The sequence below is a fragment of the Kryptolebias marmoratus genome, linkage group LG7 (assembly GCF_001649575.2).
Source record: "Kryptolebias marmoratus isolate JLee-2015 linkage group LG7, ASM164957v2, whole genome shotgun sequence".
Classification (NCBI taxonomy): domain Eukaryota; kingdom Metazoa; phylum Chordata; class Actinopteri; order Cyprinodontiformes; family Rivulidae; genus Kryptolebias; species Kryptolebias marmoratus.
Window position 1 is genome coordinate 1,186,661 of NC_051436.1, and position 23,477 is coordinate 1,210,137.

The 23,477-nt window shown below is 42.1% G+C and overlaps 1 protein-coding gene and 1 long non-coding RNA gene across 2 annotated transcripts; one reads left to right on the forward strand and one right to left on the reverse strand.

The window, feature by feature from the left end:
* Window positions 1-28: 28 nt before the first annotated feature.
* Window positions 29-15,920, forward strand: trim2b (tripartite motif containing 2b). Its single transcript, XM_017436998.3, has 14 exons — window positions 29-139; window positions 5,461-6,025; window positions 8,115-8,263; window positions 8,758-8,938; window positions 9,041-9,300; window positions 9,380-9,518; window positions 9,604-9,789; window positions 10,465-10,660; window positions 10,938-11,041; window positions 11,118-11,285; window positions 11,369-11,537; window positions 11,985-12,055; window positions 12,184-12,324; window positions 12,416-15,920. Exons 2-14 carry the CDS (start codon window positions 5,927-5,929, stop codon window positions 12,566-12,568), a joined length of 2,016 nt encoding a protein of 671 aa, XP_017292487.1. The 5' UTR covers window positions 29-139; window positions 5,461-5,926; the 3' UTR covers window positions 12,569-15,920.
* On the reverse strand, window positions 14,377-16,725 carry LOC119617233. Its single transcript, XR_005233457.1, has 3 exons — window positions 16,609-16,725; window positions 16,342-16,506; window positions 14,377-14,454 (listed from the first exon to the last, which is right to left on the reverse strand). It is a non-coding gene; the product is annotated as an uncharacterized LOC119617233 (long non-coding RNA).
* Window positions 16,726-23,477: the final 6,752 nt, after the last annotated feature.

Genomic DNA, 23,477 nt, shown 5'->3' on the forward strand with positions numbered 1-23,477 from the left:
CTCTCTCTCTCCCTCCCACACACACACACACACACACACACACTGGAGCAGAGAGGAGAGGCAGCAAACAAGACGATATCATGACGCGATGGCTTCAGGCTGGAAAACAGACGCTCCCTCTGACCGCCTGGAAAACAGGGTGAGAGCTGCCTCTATCTTCTGCATGAGAGGACTGATGGATGGATGAATGGATGGACAGATGGATGGATGGACGGATGGGTGGATGGGTGGATGGATGGAGGAATGTTTGCAGATGACAGGAACAGCTGTAGCATGCTCTGTTTGCCTGAGAGAGGGGGATGAGGGAGGAGTGGAGGAGGGATGGATGAAGATGGACAGACTGAATGAATGAATGAATGCGTGCAGGCTCAATCTGATCTGTCTCAGCTTTCTGTGTGTGTGTGTGTGCGCGCTGTCAGGCCTGTATGTACACGTTAGCATCCTGCCTGCTAACAGAAACAGGAGGTACGTCACTTCTCTGAGCAGAACCTGGGGTCTCTCCTCGTCACAGCAGCTCCCTGAGGAAACGAGAAGATGGAGTTCAGACAGAACCCAGATGGATCAGAAGACTCAGAGCTGATATTTCTGCAGGGAGAGACTGAAAACAGACACAACAAGAGGAAAAAAACAGAAGAGAAATGCAAAAACAGCTCTGATAAATCACTGCTAAGACAACATCAAAAAGGCCTAAAAAACCAAAACTCAACAGAACAAAGTTTTAGGAAATCCAAACTGAACTAAAACAACATGTTGAGTCATTAAAGTAAAGGTAGAGCAACCAGAAGTTGTGAGTCAGATTACCTGCTGAAAGTTGCCAAAGAGTTCTTAGAGCTAAAAGCAGCAGAACAGCTTTAAAAGCTTTAGGCAGCAGAATAGTGGCTAAAATGAGCAAAACAGCTGTTAAATTTAACAAAGTAGGGGAACGTAGACAAACTGCATCTTCTGTAAAATCAGGGTTAAAATTTACTGAAGAAGCTGAACCTGAGCTGTTAGAGCTAAAAGAAGCTAAAAGCTAAAGGCAGCAGAATGGTAGCTAAAAGCTAATCAAATCGGAGCCAGAAGCTGAAGCAGATTTCAAACAGAACGATGTTTCTGAAGGAACTGAAGAGACCTCGGAGTGTTTCTGAGGGGAAATACTACAAGGAAACCAGCGAGACACTGCTACTAGCTGCTAGCTGCTGAAATAAATACAAATACTCCATGGATTCCATCACAAACTCAGGACGAGTCGGCGTGAGACGAACAGGACGAAATGGACACAAAGCGTCCCACGGGAGCTCTGCAGGAGACAGATCAGGTTACCTGGGAGTGAGGTGGGGGCATCAGCCTGGATTTACTGACTTCTTACAAACTGCTGTTCCTGAAATAAACTTTTATTGAGCTTTGCAATCAGGCAATGGAGTCCAGGATGATTGAAGCTGCTTTTTAATCAGCTGAGTGTGTTTTCATTTGCCAGACGTAGTTTATTATAAGATAAATTTACTGGATTAAAACAAAACAAAACATTATTCAATCAAAACCTGTTCTGGGTTTGAGCCCAGCTAGAAAATAAAATTTAACCAGTTAATTTTAACAGCAGGAGGGAAGTAAAGCAGAGTCTACTGGGTGGTCTGGTGGGGTTCCTCAGGGTTCTGTTTTCAGTCCCATGTGTTCTTGTTACACAGAGTTCCTCTGCTGTCTTCTGGGGTTCCTCAGGGTTCTGTTTTCAGTCCCACGTGTTCTTGTTACACAGAGGTCCTCTGCTGTTCTCTGGGGTTCCTCAGGGTTCTGTTTTCAGTCCCACGTGTTCTTGTTACACAGAGGTCCTCTGCTGTTCTCTGGGGTTCCTCAGGGTTCTGTTTTCAGTCCCACGTGTTCTTGTTACACAGAGGTCCTCTGCTGTTCTCTGGGGTTCCTCAGGGTTCTGTTTTCAGTCCCACGTGTTCTTGTTACACAGAGGTCCTCTGCTGTTCTCTGGGGTTCCTCAGGGTTCTGTTTTCACTGACGACTGTTTCAAACAAAAGCCTGGTTTTAAATTCTGAACTGAAAATGATGACTGATGCCAGCCTGAGGTCAACATGTATTCATTTTTAGAAACCACTCAGATCCTAAAGCATTAGAAGCTGATGGAAGCGAATCACAACGTGAACCTTAAACTTGTTAGTCAAATCTTGATGGACAGGTTTGTGTTTTGGTTGTGTGGACACTTTTAAGACCTTATCTTTGTCTTTGTAATAAATAAACAAATATCTCAGGCTGGTTCTCATGCTGGCTGTGCTAACGCCACATGTTTACATTTAGTCTTGCTGTGAAACACCAGCTGAAGGTGTTTTCATCGGTTTTATCTGCTGGGAGACCAACAGACAGGCTGATCCACCACTGTTCTGTTGACATGTTGCTGTTTGTTTGGTTTGATTGGTGTTCCTTTCCTTAAATCACAGGCCTGATTCCTTTATTACTTGTATTTATGAAGGTAATAAAGGGGGGGTGGAATTACAGTGAAAAGGAGCTATTTTGAAAAGTAAAAAGGTATTTTTAAAGACCTTTGGAAAACAAACAAAAAAAAAAACTGGTGATCAAAACCAATTTAAAAGATTTTCAAAAGTCTGGCTGCTGGAAAAAAATATAAGAAATAAAAGAAAACGATCATTTTCTGTAAAAAATCTGCTGAAGAAGCTGAAATTGAGCTGTTAAATCTAAAATAAGCAGAACACTAGCTAAAAGCTAAAAGTAGTTAAAGCCTAGCACATAGCAAAAAATGTCAAAATGAAAGTAAAAGTAGCAAACAACCAGCTAAAAGCTAAAAGCTAAAAGTAGCATAAAAAATGTAACTCCTCAAATCTTAGTCTGAAATTCTGATATTAAAGACGGCGGGCGACATGCATTCCTTCAAAGAACGATAGGTTTTAATTTCTTACATTATTTTCACCATGAAAGTCAGTTTAATAGTTAAAAAAAGATTTAGATTTTTAGTTGAATGGTGTTTAAGTGACAGAAACAGTTTCAACAGATTGAACAGAAACCAGCTCTGTGAATTTGCATGACCTCAGAAACACTTTCTTCTTCTTCTTCTTCTTCTTCTTCTTCTTCTTCTTCTTCTTCTTCTTCTTCTTCTTCTTCTTCTTCTTCTTCTCTGTGAAACACATCAAATAAAGTCTGAATTGTCCCTCAGGCTGTGACAGTCACAGACAGTCACCACACAAACACACACTCCCATAATCCTTTGCAGCACCAGAGAATCCCTGAACGGAGGTGTGTGTGTGTGACTTCAGAGGATTCATTCTGCTTCTGATTGTGTGTGTGTGTGTGTGTGTTTCAGACAGAAAGTGTGTGTTTGTGTGTGTGTTTCAGACAGAAACTGTGTTTGTGTGCGTGTTTCAGACAGAAAGTGTGTTTGTGTGCGTGTTTCAGACAGAAAGTGTGTGTTTGTGTGCGTGTTTCAGACAGAAAGTATGTGTTTGTGTGCGTGTTTCAGACAGAAAGTGTGTGTTTGTGTGCGTGTTTCAGACAGAAAGTGTGTGTTTGTGTGCGTGTTTCAGACAGAAACTGTGTTTGTGTGCGTGTTTCAGACAGAAAGTGTGTTTGTGTGCGTGTTTCAGACAGAAAGTGTGTTTGTGTGTGTGAGGACAGGTTTTTGTCCTCTGAGCGGAGGAGGACACGTTAAAACAGGATTACGTCCAAAATTCACAGCAACCTCAAATCCACAACCCCTCCTCCATCAGTTATTCACAGAAACATTCAGCTCAGGTTTTTACACAAAATGTTTTAACAACAAATATTTAAATATTTAAATTTTTATACTAAATCCTGAAATAATTTCATCCTTTTTTCATCCAGATTAAATAAATCACTTAATTTCTCTCAGAATCTGTTTACATTTCACTTGTTTTAGTTCTTTTCTACAGGCTGAGGTCATTTTGTGTTCTGTTAGTGAAATATCTCACGATCCAGAGGACAGATTTTAATAAAACTCTCAGAACGTCATCCTTGGTCAACCTTTGGAAACAAGACGATTTAAGATAGCCGCTGCACAAAAACACTTTAATAACAGAGTTATTAAAGTGTTTTTGATTCAACGCTCAAGTCAGATTCTATAAACCGGACCGTCAGTCCAAGCTTTGGACTCATGTTCTCCACGCTGATCCATCATCATCATCACCACCATCATCATCATATCTGCGTCACTCATCGATCTGTGGCGCTTCCTGTATCTACAGACGGATGAATAAATGTAAGATTTGGGGATTAAGTGATCTGCCGTCGCTTCACTTTTTATTCCTGTTGGCGCCACATCCCCCTCTTCTCTCTGTGCAGTCTGTTACCATGGAAACCCCAACCTCTCCCCCCTCCTTTAGTCTTTTCCATCACTTTGAAGTGATTCTGGTGACCTACATACCACCAGAAGCTCTTCATCTGCACCATACGCCACCACTCGTGCTCCTCACCCCTGTCCTGAGGTTTCACCTGCTCTGTGGACCGGACCACCAGCCGGGCTGCACAGGGGTCTAATGAGCCTCCTGGAAGGAACACATACAGGTGAACATGACGAGGGACAGGAAGACGCCGCACTGACTGATAAAAACAGGCGGAGAGCTGGGAACGACAGGAAACGACGAAGTGTTGAAAGGTCATGTGACCACGTTGCACTTAGTCCAGTAGACCAGAGGTCTCAGGGTTCTGTCGGGCTACCAGAGTCCAGTGGACCAGAGGTCTCAGGGTTCTGTCGGGCTACCAGAGTCCAGTGGACAAGAGGTCTCAGGGTTCTGTCGAGCTACCAGAACCCTCACATGTGGATGTCCTCACATCGTTTAGCTTGCCTCAATCATCCAGATGAAGTTCTGTTTGTTAAGAAATGAAAGGACCAGGATTCTTTGAAGGAATGCATATCACCCGCCATGAGTGCCTGAATGTTGTCAAACCTTCTCGCTGTAGTGCTTCAGGTAAAGGATGACTCTCAGCTACTACCACATAGAGTTTAGCTCAGTATCTGTAAAACTGTCTAAATTCTAATCATTCTTGTCTTGTGTATCTTAAGGTTAACTGGCTGTGGCAGCCATCTTGAAATGGATTGGTTCCAAAAGGTTAATCAGCTGTAGATGTTCTTCCAAGGGTTTCATTTAAATCCATCCAGTGGTGCGTGAGATATTTTGCTAACATACGAACAAAAAATATATTTTTACAATCTGATCTAGTTTCACCTTGTGGCGGTCAGAGGAACTGCACCTTGTGGCACCACAGATTATCTGGAGAATGAGTCAAATGTTGTCTTTTTGTCCCACCTGCTGATTCTTAAAGACATAACTTAGGACCAGCATATAGAAATCAGAATATTGTTTTTTACAGGTTATGTCCAAAACAACAACAACAACAAAAAAAATAACACCATACAGCAGGAATCTAGTCAGCCAGAAAGTCTAAATAAATGTCTGGAGCTTCAGAGTTTGAATGTTTATCAGTTTGTTTTTTTAATTTTCTTTGCAGGAAACTGTGGATTCATCCTCATCCAGAACCTCAGTGAGTTAAAGCCGCTGGTTTTCTTCAAATCATACAGAACTCTTCATCTACTGGACTCTTTCCTTTTTGGCATTTCAAGAGACTCATACCACTTTTGGACTGAGGGGATGATATTCTTTGGACATATTTTACCCATCGTGGTACAATACACTCTTAAGCTCCTTTAATAGAGCCTACAGACGTCAACAAGAGCTTGATTTGAATGTCAGCCAACGTTCTTGAGATGTTTGATGCCAGACTTTTTCTGGGATCCAGTATGTGCTACAAGCCGATGAACGTTTCTCCTCTTCCATTTACAATGGAGTAAAACAACAAGAGGGTCACACATCAGAACAATTCCAGTTTTCCCTGAACAGCGAGCCCCTTCTCCTGGCTGCAGTGAGGAGCGAGGGGTGTGTTTGGAGGTTCACCCCCACCAGGCTGCTGCTCGCAGATGGAGGCCCACCAACACTCCCCAGATAGCAGCAGTGAGGAGTGTACAGTCCTGGAGGCTCCGCCCAGCAAGAACACCTGCCCTCAACATGCAGGGAAGGTAAGATGAGCCACATGGCATCCTTACCAGCAGAAGGTGAGGACAGCTGGTTGTCCAAGTACCACCATGTTTATTAGGACAAACCCAGGGAGGCTCAGTTTACTGAGATTCCCATCATCATTTGTGGAACCAGGTACTTCACTTAAATGTTTTCCTTCCAGTTTTAGGCAACAGGTTTGAACTGAGCAAACCTGTCTTAGCCCATCGTGAGCCACTAGGATGGACACGTTCTAATATAGTTCACCCTTTATAGCCACAAGAACATACATGTTAAAGTCTACTTTAATTTCTACAAACGCTTTTACTGAAGTTAGGCGACCTCCATGAGCTCAACAAGAAACCAGAGTACAGTTAAAGGGTCAAACCATTTATTTAGAATAAGGCAGATTGAGTGGTACGTCACAGCGGCTGCAGCCAACCGGGTTATCATCAGGCATCTGGTTGTTGGCACCGGTTCAGTCGTCAGATGACACCGCAGTCTGGTTGCTGCTGGTAGTACTGGTCCAGGTGCTGGTTGCGACCGCAGTCTGGTTGTTGGTGCCGGTCCAGTCCAATGCGACCGCAGTCTGGTTGGTGGTGCCGGCCCAGTCCGATGACACATCAGTCTGGTTGGTGGTGCCGGCCCAGTCCGTTGCCACATCAGTCTGGTTGGTGGTGGTACTGGTCCAGGTGCTGGTTGCCACATCAGTCTGGTTGGTGCTGGTGGTCTTAGGCCAGTCTTCACCCTTTTTGGCGTCAGTGCCGACCATCCGTTTCAGGTTGTCGGTAAATGCGTCAGAGTCCACTTCGTTGGTTTCCAGCTGCACTAAGATAAATTAGAGGCAGGACCACAGGTTTAAATTTACAGTTTAACAACTTCCTTTAGACAACTTACCCATGTTCAGTCATATATGGTTCCTAATGTACACTTAGTTAATTCTGATATTTTTCATGCAGTATGTGTAGTTTTTAATATGTCGCTTTAAACCAAAGTCTTAATTGGAGAACATTCTAAACTATTAAGCCTTTACTTGCTAAGATGAAGGACTCTACATAGTTCCATTCTTTTAAATTTACCTTCTCTTGCCTTTTCGAACATGGAACCCATGGACTGGAAACTATGAGCATTCCTTAGCAAATGATCATTGAGGGACGCGACTATAAAAAGGAGAAAATTGATTTTGTTACTAAACATTTACCAAATAATTCCACCATCAAAGTCCTTACCTTCATGTCTCTTTGGGTCCTCATGTTCAAAGCTTTGATTTGGTTCAACAACTGGCACACATGAGACAGCGCACGTTTGGTTAGTTACTAGTTTTTGGTGTGAGAACAAATACTATTAACAATTCAATTCAAGAGTTGTCTGACAGCTTAGAGACACCATTTAAGTTTTATACCACCTACTTTTATCTGCCATGATAAACAATAAACCCAATGAGTTTCAGCCAAAAAATAAGTGGTGACACAAACCTTGGCCAAGCCAAGCCAGTACACAACTCAGCAGGATCCAAGAACCTCCCATTGTTCCTCTCATCAGCTGATTCTGCAGCTCTCAGGTGGCCCCTTTTAAAGCTCCAGGTGTCCAGGTTTCACAGCTGCTCCTCATCAAGCCCAACCAGAGCTCCGTCCATGAAAGTTTGAGCCCAAAAACATCCGGAACAACTGGGTCACTGAGCTGTTGGATATAGGCTAACAAATTAAGAGCGTTGATGTCCTTTGGACAGATAAAACCAGTGAGTTCTGTATGCAGGAAGTCCTTTTTAGAGCTTTTCTTACTTTGAGTCCCAAAACTGAGATGGAATCTGTTGAAGGTCATTTCTGACAAACTGCAAAGTCATAATTATGAGATACTATCTCACTTAATATCTTATAATTATGACTGGCATCTCATAGATAGTCTCTTTTGTTTTTTCAAAATGATGAATATGGCCTTCCATAGAATACTGATAAAGTCTAAAGGAGAATTAAATATTTTGACATCTTAGCAGTAACGATGAAATAAAAATAAAGAAACTTGTTGAAGCTGACTGAGATCTGTAAACCATCATTATGAATGTAATTTTGTTTTTCTGTTTTAAATATACCAAAGAGATGTTTCCCTCTGCAGGTGGCTGACCTGTACTGTTCGGCCTGCGAGTGTGCGCTGTGTGAGGACTGTGTATCGGACCACCAGGACCACCCCAAGGTGCCGCTCAGCCAGGCGCTGGAGCAGCACCGGAGCCGGCTGCAGGAGAGGCTGGGGGCCGCCCAGGGCAGGTACAGACCGGAACCACAGAGAAAACGTCACCTTTGCTTTTATTTCTTCCCATTTGGTTTGTTGAAAAGTTGGTGTTAAATCCCACATAAAGATGGTTCATGGATGGAGTCATAAAAGAAACCATGGTATATGCTGAAAATGTTATTCTGATGTTATATTGGTAAAATGTGTGTAATGTGGAGTAACTGATGAGATGAAAGCATGAAGAGGCCTAAAGAACAGAGACAGTTAATGAGGAAACACTGACATCTACTGGACAACCAGGGAAATGCAGGGAGAAGAGATTTATCTGAAGGTTTTAAGAGTGAAACATTAACATCAGAGATGTACAATTAAAATAAATACAAAGAACATGTTTACTTATAAAAATAAAGTCCACTCCTCAGTGAGTTTGTGTTGAGGTTTTAAAAATTTAATTACAAACTTTAAAATAAAAGTTTCTGTCGTCTTTTTCAACTCTCCCATCTCCTGTGTTCACGCCTCTCTTCTTCAGACTCCCCCAGATTTCAGATGCTCTGTCCTTCGTTAAGGAGATCCTCCAGCAGCTATCCAATCAGAGAGCTTCCATCGAGGAGGACATCCAGTCCAGCTTTGAGGACCTTCACAAGCAGCTGGATGTTCGGAAGAGCGTCCTGCTGATGGAGCTGGAGGTCACGTACGGACTCAAACAGAAGGTGCAAAAACATTACTGCTTGTAAAACCCCAACCTGCAGCTGGAGTTCTTCACTAAATAAGGCAAGAGAAGATACTGAAGTGTGATCTCTTCATGTCTTTAGGTCCTCCAAGCGCAGATGGACAGCCTCCTCCGTGGAGAGGGCGACATCACGGCCACCTGTACCCAGACGGAGGAAGCTCTGGCTGGGGAGGCCTGCGTGGCGAACCTGCAGGTGGAGCGTGAGCTGGAGGAAAGGCTGATGGAGCTGGCCGGCCTCAGGTTACCATGCCAACCACAGGAGAATGACCAGCTGGATCTGGTGATGGAGACGGACGGACTGAGGAAATCCATCCACAACCTGGGGACCATCGTTACGACCAGGTGGGAACATCCCAACGTCTGAGTTTTAAAGAACAGCTTCTGGCCTTTAACCCATCCTAATATCCATCCTCTTCCTCAGCGCCGTGGCAAGTCAGAGCGAAGCCATGGGCACCGGCCTGGAGCAGTGCATCGTGGGACACCCTGCCTCGGTTACCATAGTAACAAGAGACAAGTCAGGGGGAGCCTGCAAAAGTGGCAACGCGATCCTGTCAGCTGAGGTTTGTTTTGGTGTCGTCATCAAGGATAAATCATAAATCCGTGGACACAGTCGGGCTCAAATGACTAAACGGTGTGATCGAGCAGGTCTTCACCCCAGACGGCAGCATCGTAGACGGGGAAATCGTGGACCACAAGAACGGGACTTACGAGTTTGTGTACACGGTGCCGAAAGAGGGCGACTTCTCCCTGGCTCTCCGCCTGTATGACCAACACATCAAGGGAAGCCCCTTCAAGCTGACCGTCACCAAGGCCTCCGAGGCGGAGCTGGAGGTGGGTACAGCCTTTTTTATGGTTGCTAAGGCTGATTACCTGTGGCGGCCATCTTGAATCAGTTTGACTCCAACTGTTAATCAACTGAAGACGTAAATCCGGTGATTACTTTCTGAGAGTTTCATTCAGATCTGTCCTCTGGGTCATCCAGTATCAGAAAGACAAAGAAAGGTTTGGATTTCTGCCTTTGTTAGGACACTTTATTGAGAGTCATGGTGAGAGGTGATAATTAAAAATGACATGAAGGTGACTGGTGAAATGGTGAATCTGAGCCATGCTCCATTTTAAACCAACAACAAATAAAAAAAAAACTGCTGTAGAGACAGATTTACTGCTTTGTCCATTTTTTATTTTATAAAAAGTTAAATGTTCTGCAGTTTTTAACTAAAACAGCAAAGTTCTTTCCTAAAAGTCCAATCAGACCTGTGCTCCTGTCTTCAGCTGACAGATGTCCAGGTATTTGTCTGACTGCAGGACGGTTTTCATCTTCAGCTCAGTTCATTTCAAATAAGCTTTGGTCCTGAGAAGACGGGACAAGTTTCTGGACTTTATCTGAAGTCTATCAGAAGTTAGAAGACATCTTATTTAAAAGAATTGGCACGATGAATGTTTCAACAGCTGAATGTTCCTTGTTGTTTTTCATTGTTTGACGTTTTCTTGACGTTGGCTCTTCAGGTGTCTCCCTCCACCACAACAGCAACCAACTCAGCAGCCAATGCCACCCCGTCCACAGGCTCCTCTGAGGGGGCAAAGAGGCGAGGGAAGTCCCCCGGACAGAAGAAGAAGGGCTCCAAGAGGGCCAGCAGCGCCCTGGGCACGCCGCGGCGAAAAACTCAGAATCCCATCGAAGACGACCTGATCTTCAAGATTGGTGAGAGACTCATCTGGAAGGAGGGACCGGTGCAGTCAGGAAGGCTGAAGCTGGGGTTAAATGTTTTCTTTAAGCAAAATCAGACATCTTCAAGCTTCAAAATGGACCAAATGCTAACGTTCCTAATTCCCTCTATAGAAATAATCAGGACCTGAGCTGCAGAACTGATTCAGCCTCTTTTATTGATTGTTTTGTACAGACCCACAAAAACAAAACTCTGGAAATTTAAGCTCAGTAATTAGTACCTGATTAGAGATGATATTCCCATTTCTTTTAGGGACAAAGGGCAGAAATAAAGGCGAGTTCACCAACCTTCAGGGAGTAGCTGCCTCCTCCACCGGCAGGATACTGATCGCCGACAGCAACAATCAGTGTGTTCAGGTATCGTTTGTCTGCTGCTGAGAACATTCATGGCTAAAACTTTGTTCACAGGCTCATAAATCTGTCATGTTTGCAGATTTTCTCCAATGAAGGTGAATTTAAGAGTCGTTTCGGGGTACGTGGGCGGTCTCCGGGCCAACTGCAGCGGCCAACGGGTGTCGCCGTGCACCCCAGCGGTGACATCATCATTGCCGACTATGACAACAAATGGGTCAGCATCTTCACCTGCGAAGGCAAATTCAAGGTAGGGTGTTTAGACTGTTTGATGTTCTCTCTCATCCATAAGGCAGCGTTACCTTCACTGTTGTATTTGGTGCCCCCCCCCAGGCAAAGCTCGGCTCTGGTAGACTCATGGGGCCGAAGGGCGTGTCCGTGGATCAAAACGGTCACGTGATCGTCGTTGACAACAAGGCGTGTACCGTCTTCATCTTCCAGCTGACTGGAAAACTCATCACAAAGTTTGGTAGCCGAGGCAACGGAGACAAGCAGTTCGCAGGTAAGAAGCCAAGAATCACTCCTCAACTGTCAGAATATACATTTCTTTAATGGGCTGTGTGCAAACTGCTTCCTGAAGATTTGGACTTTCTCTGTTTTACTGCTTTAAATCTTATGAATCTGATCCAGGTTCTGCAAGAACTGGGTTAACTTGATAAATAATGGTAACATAGATCTAATCTTTGCAAGATTTTAATCACTTTGATGGATTTTCTGCTGGAAAAAAGAGACAAAATGAAACATTAAAAGAGGAAAAGTTGATTTTAGCTGCAGTACCGACAGTAAACCCTCGGTGTTGTTATGTTCCTGTCTGTAAGGGTCCACTCAGTCCCAGACCAGGACTTTGTAATCATAGCTAACCCTAACCCCAAGTAACATTAAAATATGTTAAAGCTTTAAGACATCTGAAATTAAAGCATCTGATGTTGTTTGTGTTTCTGTCCTGAAGGTCCACACTTCGCAGCAGTGAACAAAAACAATGAGATCATCATAACGGACTTCCATAACCACTCTGTCAAGGTGCTCAACACACTGCATTTCCTTCCTCTTTCATTAGAGAAGAAAATAATGCCAATAATCAGACGGTTTTAGGCAAACAGCCTGATGTGACAGAACCTGAGAGATATCTGATGTCTTTGTGTGGTCAGGTTTTTACCCCCGAGGGGGAGCTGGTGTTGAAGTTTGGCTCAAACGGAGAAGGAAACGGCCAGTTCAATGCTCCTACAGGCGTGGCGGTGGATATTAATGGAAACATCATTGTAGCTGATTGGGGCAACAGCAGAATACAGGTACAGCATCAGTCCACAGGCTTCAACAGCATGAAGTAACAAAATATCCCAATCATTAATCCATTTATCATCTGGTATCAAACTTTCTCAGGTTTTTGATGGCAGCGGCTCTTTCCTGTCGTACATCAACACATCGGCGGACCCTTTGTATGGACCTCAAGGTCTGGCTCTGACCTCTGATGGACACGTTGTGGTCGCCGACTCTGGAAACCACTGCTTCAAAGTCTACCGCTACCTGCAATGATAACGGCTGCCAAGCAGAAGAAAGGTGGACAAGAGGAGCAACGGTTAAAGGGAAAAGATGAAAGTCATGATGCTGGTTTTACTGGTACCATGGATGGACAGAAAAAAAGGAAAAAGGTTTGCTTTCCATCATGACTCTATTGGACTTGTGATGATTGTAAAGAGGAAAGCTCTTCAGGAGGACTGAGAAAGCATGGAAAGAAAAGAAAAGGAAGTGTTATCAAGGGATGCAAGAGTGATGCAAGTCAAGACAAATGTGCAAAAATGGATTAATATGATCAAGATGTCCATCTTCCAGTTTGGTTTTGGTCGATCAGTGGAGGATTGACTGAACGTGAAAAACCAAGACGAAGAAAAGAAAGTGTCTTTTAGAAACCAGTGCATCTTAAATGTACAAAGTTGTGAATGTTGGATAACAGATCAAAACGCTGATGGCATGGATACGTGGATGTGGATGTCATTTGGTGAGAATGGTTTGATTTGTTGACAGTTTTCTAAAGTTCTGCCTTGTTCTGTATGAAATCGACAAAAAAGGTCAATAAGCTAAAAGTGGTCCAAGTTCAATACTTTGTTTAGTCTTTACACATTATTATTTCTTACTTTATGGGCTTTCTTCCATGGTTTAACTTTTGGAATCTAGAATTAGTATTACGTTATTCTTCAGCTAGAATTAGTTTGTCTTCAAGCAGGACACTTAACAGTCAGCTGGTCCAAGAGAAGTTGTTTTTGGGGATGTAAATATTTAAAATAATGAAAAAAATGTGATGAGGAATTTGTTAAAGGAGGTCCTTGGTTGGAACCTGAGCTGTGGAACATTTGCATGATTTCCCTGTGCATGCAGGAGTTTTCTCTGGTTTCCTCTCATTGCCCAGAAACATGCATGTTAGGTTAACTTGTGATTCTAAATTGGCCCTAAGCGTGGCTGTATTTATGCATGGCTGTTTGTCTCTATGTGGTCCTGTGATGGACTGGCGGTCTGTCCAGGGTGTCCCTCGCCTCTCGCCCACTGACCACCATCTCCTGACCCTGAACAGGACCAAGCGAGTGCAGACAATAAATGAAGGGAACTGATTTAATCAGATTTTCATTGATTTCATGACAAGGCTTCTATCCAGAATGGGCATGTAATAATCATCATCCAATCCGACTGTCCTGATGTTCGTGTCAGAGTAGAAGGAAAGATGGCCGTGCAATGATTCAACCAGAGGGTTTAAGGGACCATTTGGATGTTCAGATAATCTCTACCCATTGACCCCTCTGAAGAAAGGGGGCACTGACTGTACCTGAAGAATAAAAACAAAGGGTTGGGCCAAAGACACGGACCACTTTTAGCTTGTTGCTTAATCTTTGTACATAAAGATTGTTTTACTATAGAATGTTTATTTCTTCTCATAAACTAGAATCCTTTAAAGATCTTAAACAATTGGTTCATCGTAAAAAACAGCTGCTTAAAACAAACTAATTGTCTGAACGGACTGAGGTGGCTTCGACGAGCAGCACCGTCTCTGTGCTCCGCTTGTGGGATCTTTTCTTTTCTTCAACAGCTGCAAGGACAAAACAAACAACAAAGCTCTATAAATCTATTCTATATATTTGTGAGAACACCTTTAATGATATCAGGTAAACACGTCAAAGTAATCAACACAGTTGGAATCAGTAAAATCTTTACACATATTAGTTTCCGGGGGACTCTGGAACGTTCAGATTGAGGTTCTAGATTCCCTCCGGAGGTCCGTGAAGTGATGTCGTCTAACTGTAGAACTCCACAGGTCCTGTCATTTCTTTCAAAGCATATCTCAGTGTTGTAGAAGCATGCTTATGCCATCATGTGGTTGTCAAACATACCTTTCTGGAAAATCTTCATCATCCAAGTCATGCTAACTCGACCTGCATGAAAAGAAGGAAACTCAACATCGAAGCGTTTAAGAACACCAAGAAGTCTGATTACCTCCTATTAAAATACATGTTGCACCGAACAGGTAACATATGCAGACCATTCAGGGAGCGATATGCTACAAAATTTACCAGGATTTATGGGTGTGTGTAACTTAGTTTGAGGGTAAAAATAAAAAAAGGGATTAATATCTTGGTGTCATTAGTCTCCCTGTTATGGCCATCTTCTATCTTAGCCTAAATGTTCCAACATTTATTGAAAGCATTTCATTCTCATCTGGTCGGTGAGGTTTTTTTCCAGCTGTATAGAAAAAAGCTCCTTTATAAAAACGCAGCTTAATCACATAAAACAATGGAAACCATAGATGTGTTCACGTACGTATCAGCAGTTTAGGGACAGTTTTACAGACTTCAGAGACATTGTGTCTTATTGGCAGATTAATTTCTACAAATTTCAGATCATTCATTGCCTGTTTGAATCATTCACACTGTCCTGGTAGTGTCAGCCTGCCTTCTGGTTATTATCTGGTTTCATCCGTTGCACTGGACCTATATCGTACCACGACTGGTCTGCGAACGTGTTTAGTGCCGTCAAAGTTCATTTTTCAGCATTTCACCAACCAATTTACAGTTACATTAACACAGAGCATCAAAGAAAATGATGCCGGGGCAAAGATTTGACCAATTAAATGTAGAAAATCACTGCATAACAACTGAAATTCTAAAAAGCATCTTCATCGGCTTTTAAATTGATCAGCCAGCCTTTAAGTCACATCGACTTTGAGCTGGATTATTTTCATTACTCAGAACAACCTTTAATCACAGAATAACTTTCAGTTTTAATAAAGCAGGATAAAACAATCATATCAAGGTAAAACTCAGTTTATTAACTCTCTCCCTCCTGGATGTAATTAACCCTTTGCTGATGTGATTGTTTTCCACCTTGTGCATTGAAATTCTGAAGTGCCCATCTTCTTTTGATACATTTCATCATGTAACCTGAATCAAAGTGGGATTGGACTCTCTGTGGAAACATTTCATTGTCAAGTTTGTCTTCTTTGTCAAAATAAAGTCATGTTTTCAAAGATAAATAAGCCAGCCAGTCTAAAAAATGGTAACCACTGCATTTCTGATTGACTGATGAGATAAAAAGTTTGTTTTTGTTACCTGTGGCTTCAACTCACTACGATTTAATGGCAAAAATCTAATTTCTTCAGTCTGTAATTAGAAGGACCCCTTTAATGCTAACTAGCTTTGGTTAAAACCATTTTTGGTTTTAGGGAAATCTGCGTTCTGTCACAAATAAGGATTGTTTTGCCTTGAGCTGCAGCTGTTTGTTCAGAACATCTGCAGTCGGCTCGTTTCCCTCGGTGTGTGTCACGTCTGTTTACTGTCGAGGCTCATATGTCGATATTCAGAAACACTCAACACTGAAATAAAACATTGATTCCTTATTGGCAGTTTGCTGTTTGGTTTGGTTTGTATTTAAATCTCTGATTAAAGGGAAGAGCATTAATCACTTTAATAGATAAATGTTTCATAACTTAAAGAAACAGTTCAGATTTAGTTGGGTTCTGTGGAAAGGTTTATAGGAACAAATAATATCTGTTCTCTAAAAACCTCCTTTTGGAGAAATAGTATAATTCTGACTAGATTATGAGCTAACAGTTTGATTCTCCAGTTTATTGGACTTCAAAGTGTCATGGTTTTAGAGATGTATTTGACCCACATGCAGAGAATCTCGGAAAGCAGAACAAATGATAAATGTACGAGTTCTTGTCCTGGGAAACAGTGAAGGAACACTGGATCACTGAAACTGAAGCGGAGATGGTGAGTATTTGTAAAACTTGGATGGAAAGGTTTGGTAGATGGACGACTTACAGAGGAAGGGAGAGCTGTTGGTCTGCCAGGAGGAGGTGAGAGGAGTTTGATGGACTTGGGTCCGAGAGGCGATCCTGTTAGAGTCCAGAGGAGGCCGATAGATGGTGAAGGTTGGAGGGCGGACAGGTCTTCGCAGAGCGAGGGCCTGATAAGAGGAGGTAACGGCTGCCAGTCGTGGAAGAGGAACCATGAATCAGACGATGAATGCTGAGAACCCAGAAAGGGACGTGGGATATGAACGAATGGCTTGTAGATCACAAGGAGTACCTGGTTACAAACAAACTGAGACGATTACTCAGGGAGACAAGAGACTTCTAGGAAGGGCGGCTAGAGAACCATAAAGGTGAACACTCAGGCGTTGAACGACTGGCAGTCCCCTCTTCTCCTGTGGCTTGGTGAGTGGTAATGTGACCCAGGTGAGAGCAATCAGTGGAAGACCCGTCCTCTGGATGTGGCTCCATGGCTCCCTCTAGTGGAGAAAGAGAACCCAAACCCCTGCTCCCTGACACAGGAAGGTTTCCACGACTGATAATACAACACAACATAATATAAAAGTGAACAAACTTACCAACCTTCATATGGATTCTTTTTGATTTTGTTGTTTTGCTCATCATCAGAGTTAAATCAGACTTTGAGAACTTTAATAAAAGCCCATTAGTTTCCAATTATACTCCTTATTATCAGCACACTGAGAAGAGACACAACACAAAAACACAAAACACCAGACAGGAGGAGCTGGGTGTTAGGGACAAGTCATCAGTCTACTGATGACGTCTTTACTGAATGTTTTTTATAAGGATTACATTGAATCTTCTGTGTGATTTTACCTCCATTCCCCAATGAAAAAGTGCCCAAAAGGAGTAAATAGTTCAGGTTCAGATATTTACGAAACAAAACAAACAAACAAAAACATGGTTAAGGTTGGAAAAAGAACCAATACAGAGGTTACATGTTTTATTAGTCAGGGATCACAGGCCTCCTGTGGACTGGATGATGACCCTGCTTAGATCATACAACCTGTTAGAACATGGATGGATCATGGAGCATTTAGAACGTGTCCTTCAGGGTGAAGGACACGTTCTGGCTACAGAACATGTCTTTAACTTTGGGCACAGCTTTGCTCACTGTCTCCACTGATATTAAGTTCTGTTCATTATCTTTTCTACATGCATAAACATCCTTTTTTACACACAACATGTATACATTTATTGATTTTTGTGTCAGTTTAACACATCATTTTACATCAGTAGATTTATACTTCACAAATGAACATTGGATTTGAATACAGTATTCAAATTTCATCATCATTTAGAGCAAACACCATGTTACCTCTGTGTGTGTGTGTGTGTGTGTTTCTGTATTGTAGGGACCCTTTTTTTACCCACGATAATAAAGACTCGAAAGTTTATGAAGAAGAACTCTGGAGGCAGTCCTGCAGATCTGTGATTCCCAAACTTTGCAGCGTTTGACCCACAAAATGACAGAGGCTTGCTCTGATGACCCTATTTATTGAAGCTATTAAACCAAGGTGTAATGACAGTATAAATGGTCTTAATACCCATCCAGCCATCCATCCATCATCCATCCATCCATCCATCCATCCATCCATCCATGCATCCATCCATCCATCCATCCATCCATGCATCCATCCATCCATCCATGTCACGGGGAGATGGTGCCTATCTCCAGCAGTCTTAATATCCACAATATCATTTCCATTCAGACATGACTGCAGTTTTTATGCTTTGTAACAATGAAAACATGCCTAAAACATTCTTACATGTAAGTTGATCATGGAGATTGTTTCAACCCCAACTTTGGGAACCAGTGCCGTGGATCATTTCACAATAACTAAAATGGAGAAGCCTCCCACTGCCAGGACAGCTGGGGATGGACTCAGGACTCACTGGGGGGATCTTATATCCTCTGTGGCCTGGGAGGACCATGGGATCCCCCCGGAGGAGAGGACAGGGTCTGGGTTTCCATTTTGGACCTGTTGTTTCTGTGACCTGATGATGGACATTCATAAGAAAATGGATGGATGTGAAAATCTTGCATTTCACATTTTTGATTACACATTTGTTTTTACAAACGACTTTGTAATTAAGTTACACAATGTCAAGCAAATCGGTGTCTATAAAATGGACTAAAACCTACTGGGCTCTGCAACAGAGCAGTTTCCGGGTCTTGTGTAGGTACAGGAGAGATAACACCAAAGATGAAGGCAGGTCGAACAACGCTAAACTCGCCTTCACCAAACATTCAACATCTGTGCTCACTGAAGGAGACTCACTCAACGCCATGCCAACCAGAACCCCGACAAACCACAACCACACCACACTGGATATGACTGTGATGGTGTAGAGAGCTCTCCTCTTTGATTGGACCACCCCGTTCTTCTCCTTGCCCCTGTCCTTTGGTCCTTGACAAATCAGAACCCAGAGAACAGAAATGCTGCAGAATAATATGACCGGAATGGAGAAAACGAAAAAGCAGAATATCAGGATGGCCGAGTAGTGTGGTTCTGCATTTTTAATCATGATTGTGATTCCAACACTGAGCAGCCAGGTGCAGCCGATGCTGATGTTTCTGATCCTGACTCCTTGGGCGTTTCTTAGCGACAGGTAGGTGACGGGGTGAACCACGGCCAGGTAACGCTCCACACAGGTCAGCAGGTGGAAAAACAATTCTCCGTAGAAAGGGACGTAACAGATATATTTTGATGTTGTTAATAAATCTGAGTTATTTGTGTACACACCAGCAAGGAAGAGGAAGCACCCAAAGACCCAGGTGAGCTCCATGGCAGCCAGGTGGAACGTGAAAAGGTCGGAGTGGCTCACTGTTTTAAAGGACCGGTGCTGCCGCCATCTTTGGTGAGCCAGGTAGAGGACGAAGGAGGAAACAGAAAGGAGGAGGAGCATTTTTATTATCGTGGTGCCAGTGGACATGAAGAGGCTGACCTTTGAAGTGATGCAGCGGTACGCCAGATAGTCATTAGAGATGGATGAGGAGTTGACCAACATTGCCTCTGGATTTATTTTAAACCTGTAAATCAAAGAAGAACAGACGAGCAAAACAAATGATCAGCAAATGTGCCACCAACACGCGTGGCAGTGACAGTTTGGTCAACTTTAGGGAACAAAACTGGATCTGAGTCAGCACTGCGTCCTAAGTTCTGGAAAGTTGAAACCAAGAATCCTTTCCAACAGTCATGTTGTGATTTGCACGTGAGTTCAACGAGCAAAGACGGAGCAACTTGCAGCCATTTTGAAGCTCTGAGCTGCACATTTCTCAGCTTGAACCGAGAAAGTCTCTATGACGAGCAAAACACCAAAACAAAAACAAAACAAAGAGTCCAGTTGCCTTTTAGATTAAAAAGAATAATCAACAGAAGTTAACAGAGTTTTCTGCTGAAAACCAAAAAGGAAAACCTCACATGAGTAAAAAGAAAACATGTAATACTGCTTCACAACAGCAGCTGTTTAAACTTATATTTTTATTCCTAATATTTACAGGTTTTTCTGTACATAAGAAAGGAGTTGTTGGTCAAATATTAAAACTAAAATCATGTAGTTATCAAGTTAAATAAATGTGCAATATTCTACTTGAAATCTTAAAACTTAAAAGAAGAAAACCTAAATAAATACAAATAACAAGCTGTGTTTTTATTCATAAATGTTAGTAATGAATAAATGTCAGGAGTCAGTTGAAAGCCCGTTAGTCACACCCCAGGTTAAAAAAAGAAACCAAGTTTTTTAAAAAACAATTATTGACTGAAAATGACTAAAAGTTGCCCACCTGGTCAAGAGTATGTCTTATTGTCCTGATTGTCTTATTGTCCTGATTGTCTTATTGTCCTGATTGTCCTGATTGTCCTGATTGTCCCGTCTCTAAGCTCGGCGGCTTCCTGCTGACCTGCAGAAACTCCTCTGTTCCTGCCAGCGTTGGACTCATAAATCAGATCCAGAACTTTGCATGATGCAAACAATAAAAGTAATTAATAAACCGATCAATCACTGTAAACACGCAACAGCTGGTTTTCCTCCACAGCTCACAGCTTTTAGTTAAACTATCATTAAGACTTTATTTGCAGCAAAAACTTTATTTTTCCCTTCAGTTTCTCCTCAGTCAGGCAATATTTATTATCTTAAAAGGAAAATTTACCCCATAAACAAAATTAAAATGATTGTTTTTTTGTGTTTCTATTAATCTGCAGAGCTTAAAGCTCCAAGAAAGTTTTGTATAAACCAACACAAATATTTATGACGGATCACTTATAAACCTGTTCAGCATTTTAAATAAAGAAAATGAAGTTAAACTTTGTGATTTTTATTGAAGCATACAGTTATTAAGAAAATGTTCAGTAACAGCAATTGAACAAAAGCAAAAAATAAACACAAACAAGAGTTTACCAAACATTAAAGACAAACTTTTTTATTCAACGCAGCCTCTGAATCTTTAAGCTTTTTGTATCTCAGCAGTTAAATGCTGAAACCTGATTTAAATATTTTACCTGAAAATAAAAATGCACAAAAACAGGCTTGTTTTTTATAATCCACCTTTTATGGAACTTTATCAGAATTATTGACAAGGAAATGAAACTTCCTGTTCCTTTTATTTAGTTTTTCAGTTCCACTTCATGTTTTTTATTTTTCTGCTCTGTTTTATGGTGGAGGGGCAAACTTGGTATTCAATTCTGAATCAGATACATAAATATGATTTTATTATTGTTTAATTGTAGGTACAACATAAAACACAAAAGACTACATCCCCAAATTTACAAAACCACATTATTTCTGTACATTTTCACAATGATTGCATTTATAAAAAAACCTCTTCAGTTGTAAAACAGAAGGAAACATCAGCAGGATGGCTGTATTTCTGCAGAGATACTCCACCCAACTCCTCACTGCCTTTTATTACAGCAACATGATTGTTTCCCAACCCGGTGAAGAAACAACATTGGCAACACTAAACTGCTGAGCAGATTAAACCAGTTTAAAGTTGCCTTTGTGATGCATTCAGCAGTGGCGCTCTGCAGAGGGGACTGGGACAGAAAAACCTGAAGAAGGAGAACAACAAACCACAAACACAGCACGCTCCAAATAAACATTATGGTACGGAAAGACCTCTGCTTCGATTGGTCAATCCTGTCCTTCTCCCCGCCCCCTGGCCCTGGACGAATCAGAACCCAGAGGACGAAGAAGCTGCAGAAAGATGTGGCTATGATGGAGAGAACCAAGAGGCACAGCAGCGGGATGGTGTCGTAGTTGGAGTCCACGCCTACATTCATGCAGGCCAGTCCGAAGCACAGCAGCCAAACGCAGCCGATGGTGAGGCCTCGGATCCTGATCCCACGGGTGCTTTTCAGTCCCAGGTAGGTGACGGGGTGAACCACGGCCAGGTACCGTTCCACACAGGTCAGAACATGAAACATGATCTCCCCATAGAAAGTAACAAGAGTAGCACAGAATCCTATTTTGGAGAAGGGAAGGTGTTCAGAAAGGACACAGAAGAACCCACAGACCCAGATGAGCTCCATGGCAGCCAGGTGGAAGGTGAAGAGGTCCGAGTGGCTTTTAAAGGAGCTCTGCTGCCGCCATGTTTGGAGGCCCAGCAGGAGGACGAAGGAGCAGAGAGGGAGGAGGACCATGGTTTTAATGACACGTATGCCCAAAATAAAGTCATTACAGTTGGAGTACTGAAGGTGACTGGATGTGGAGTTATCAGCCATGTTTACTGTAAATGAGCTGTGGAGGAAAATATACTTTAGGTTATTCTGATGGATGCAAAAACAGATATTTAATCAAAAAAACTACAAAACCCTGACTGACAAATGTATCTGCTATCAAGTATTTAATTTTTCCTCATGGATTTCAAGCTAAGAACTGCCTGAAAACGAACTGAAAACAGAGATAAGAAGAAGGAAACAAATAATATGAAATGAAAGAGAAGCTCACCTGTTTTTCCTGGATTTATTCCTGTGGTTCTGAAGTAAACGTGCCGTCTGTTCACGACACCGAAGCAGACTCAGTCCGGACGCTCCTCCTCAGGCAGGGTTGGTTTGAAGGCGGGTCCACAGCGTCAGATTGGGTCGTTCAGATTGGGTCCATCCATCCATCCATCCATCCATCCATTGTCCGTCCGTCCGTCCATCTGTCCATCCTTCCATCATCCATCCATCCATCCATCCATCCATCCATCCATCCATCCATCCATCCATCCATCCATCCATCCAACCAAACTAAATATGTGCAATAACACAAAACCAAATCACAGATTTAGTTTTTACCATCAAACGTAATCATTAACAGAACTAATAAAGTAAACATGGATGCAATAATTTCTACAGAAACTATAAATATAGATGCTTATAAAGTATCTATCTGTCTTTTTACATGCAAGTAGACAACAAAGTCTGAGTTTTTCATGTGTTTTATTATTTGAAGCAGTTTTTCCATATTTCCATCATAAGGCTGTGATTTATTATAACATTCATTACGTTTGACAAGATTCAAATCACCTGTAGGCAAAACCTGGTGGTTATTCAAACGACGTTGAATGTATGTGTTAATGTATGACTTAATGAGTCAGTCGCTGCTGTAAAAACCTCCGTTTATGACTGATCAGCTGATTTATCAGGTTAATGTCTCTGAGTGACAGGAACACATTTACTTACATGTTTCATAAAGAGAAGGGTGATTGATCGTCTTATTGAAAGATGGCTGGTCTAATCATGGCACAGAGAAAAGAGTTAGTTAAAAAAGATACCTCACAGATAGTTTATGTGATATAAAAGTTGTCCACATGGTGGTGTGAGAGGATAAGCAGTTTATCTTCCACGCACCACAAACATCTACTGAATTTCACATTTATTTCATATTAATTTATCACATATTACTGAATTTCCTGCTAATATAATAAAATACAGATGAAGTCTTATGGCAGCTACAGCCTCCATTTCTTTGTCTCTGACTGTTAAAAGTCACTATAATCTTATTAACAAGCTGCTTTAATCCTGGAAACAGATAAAACTTGTTTTAATCTTTTTGTTATGTTGAGCAGAAAAAGGTTGAAGACGTTTGAGATTCTCAGAGTTATCCAAACAGTTCTGGTCCTGAAGTTTCACACTAACC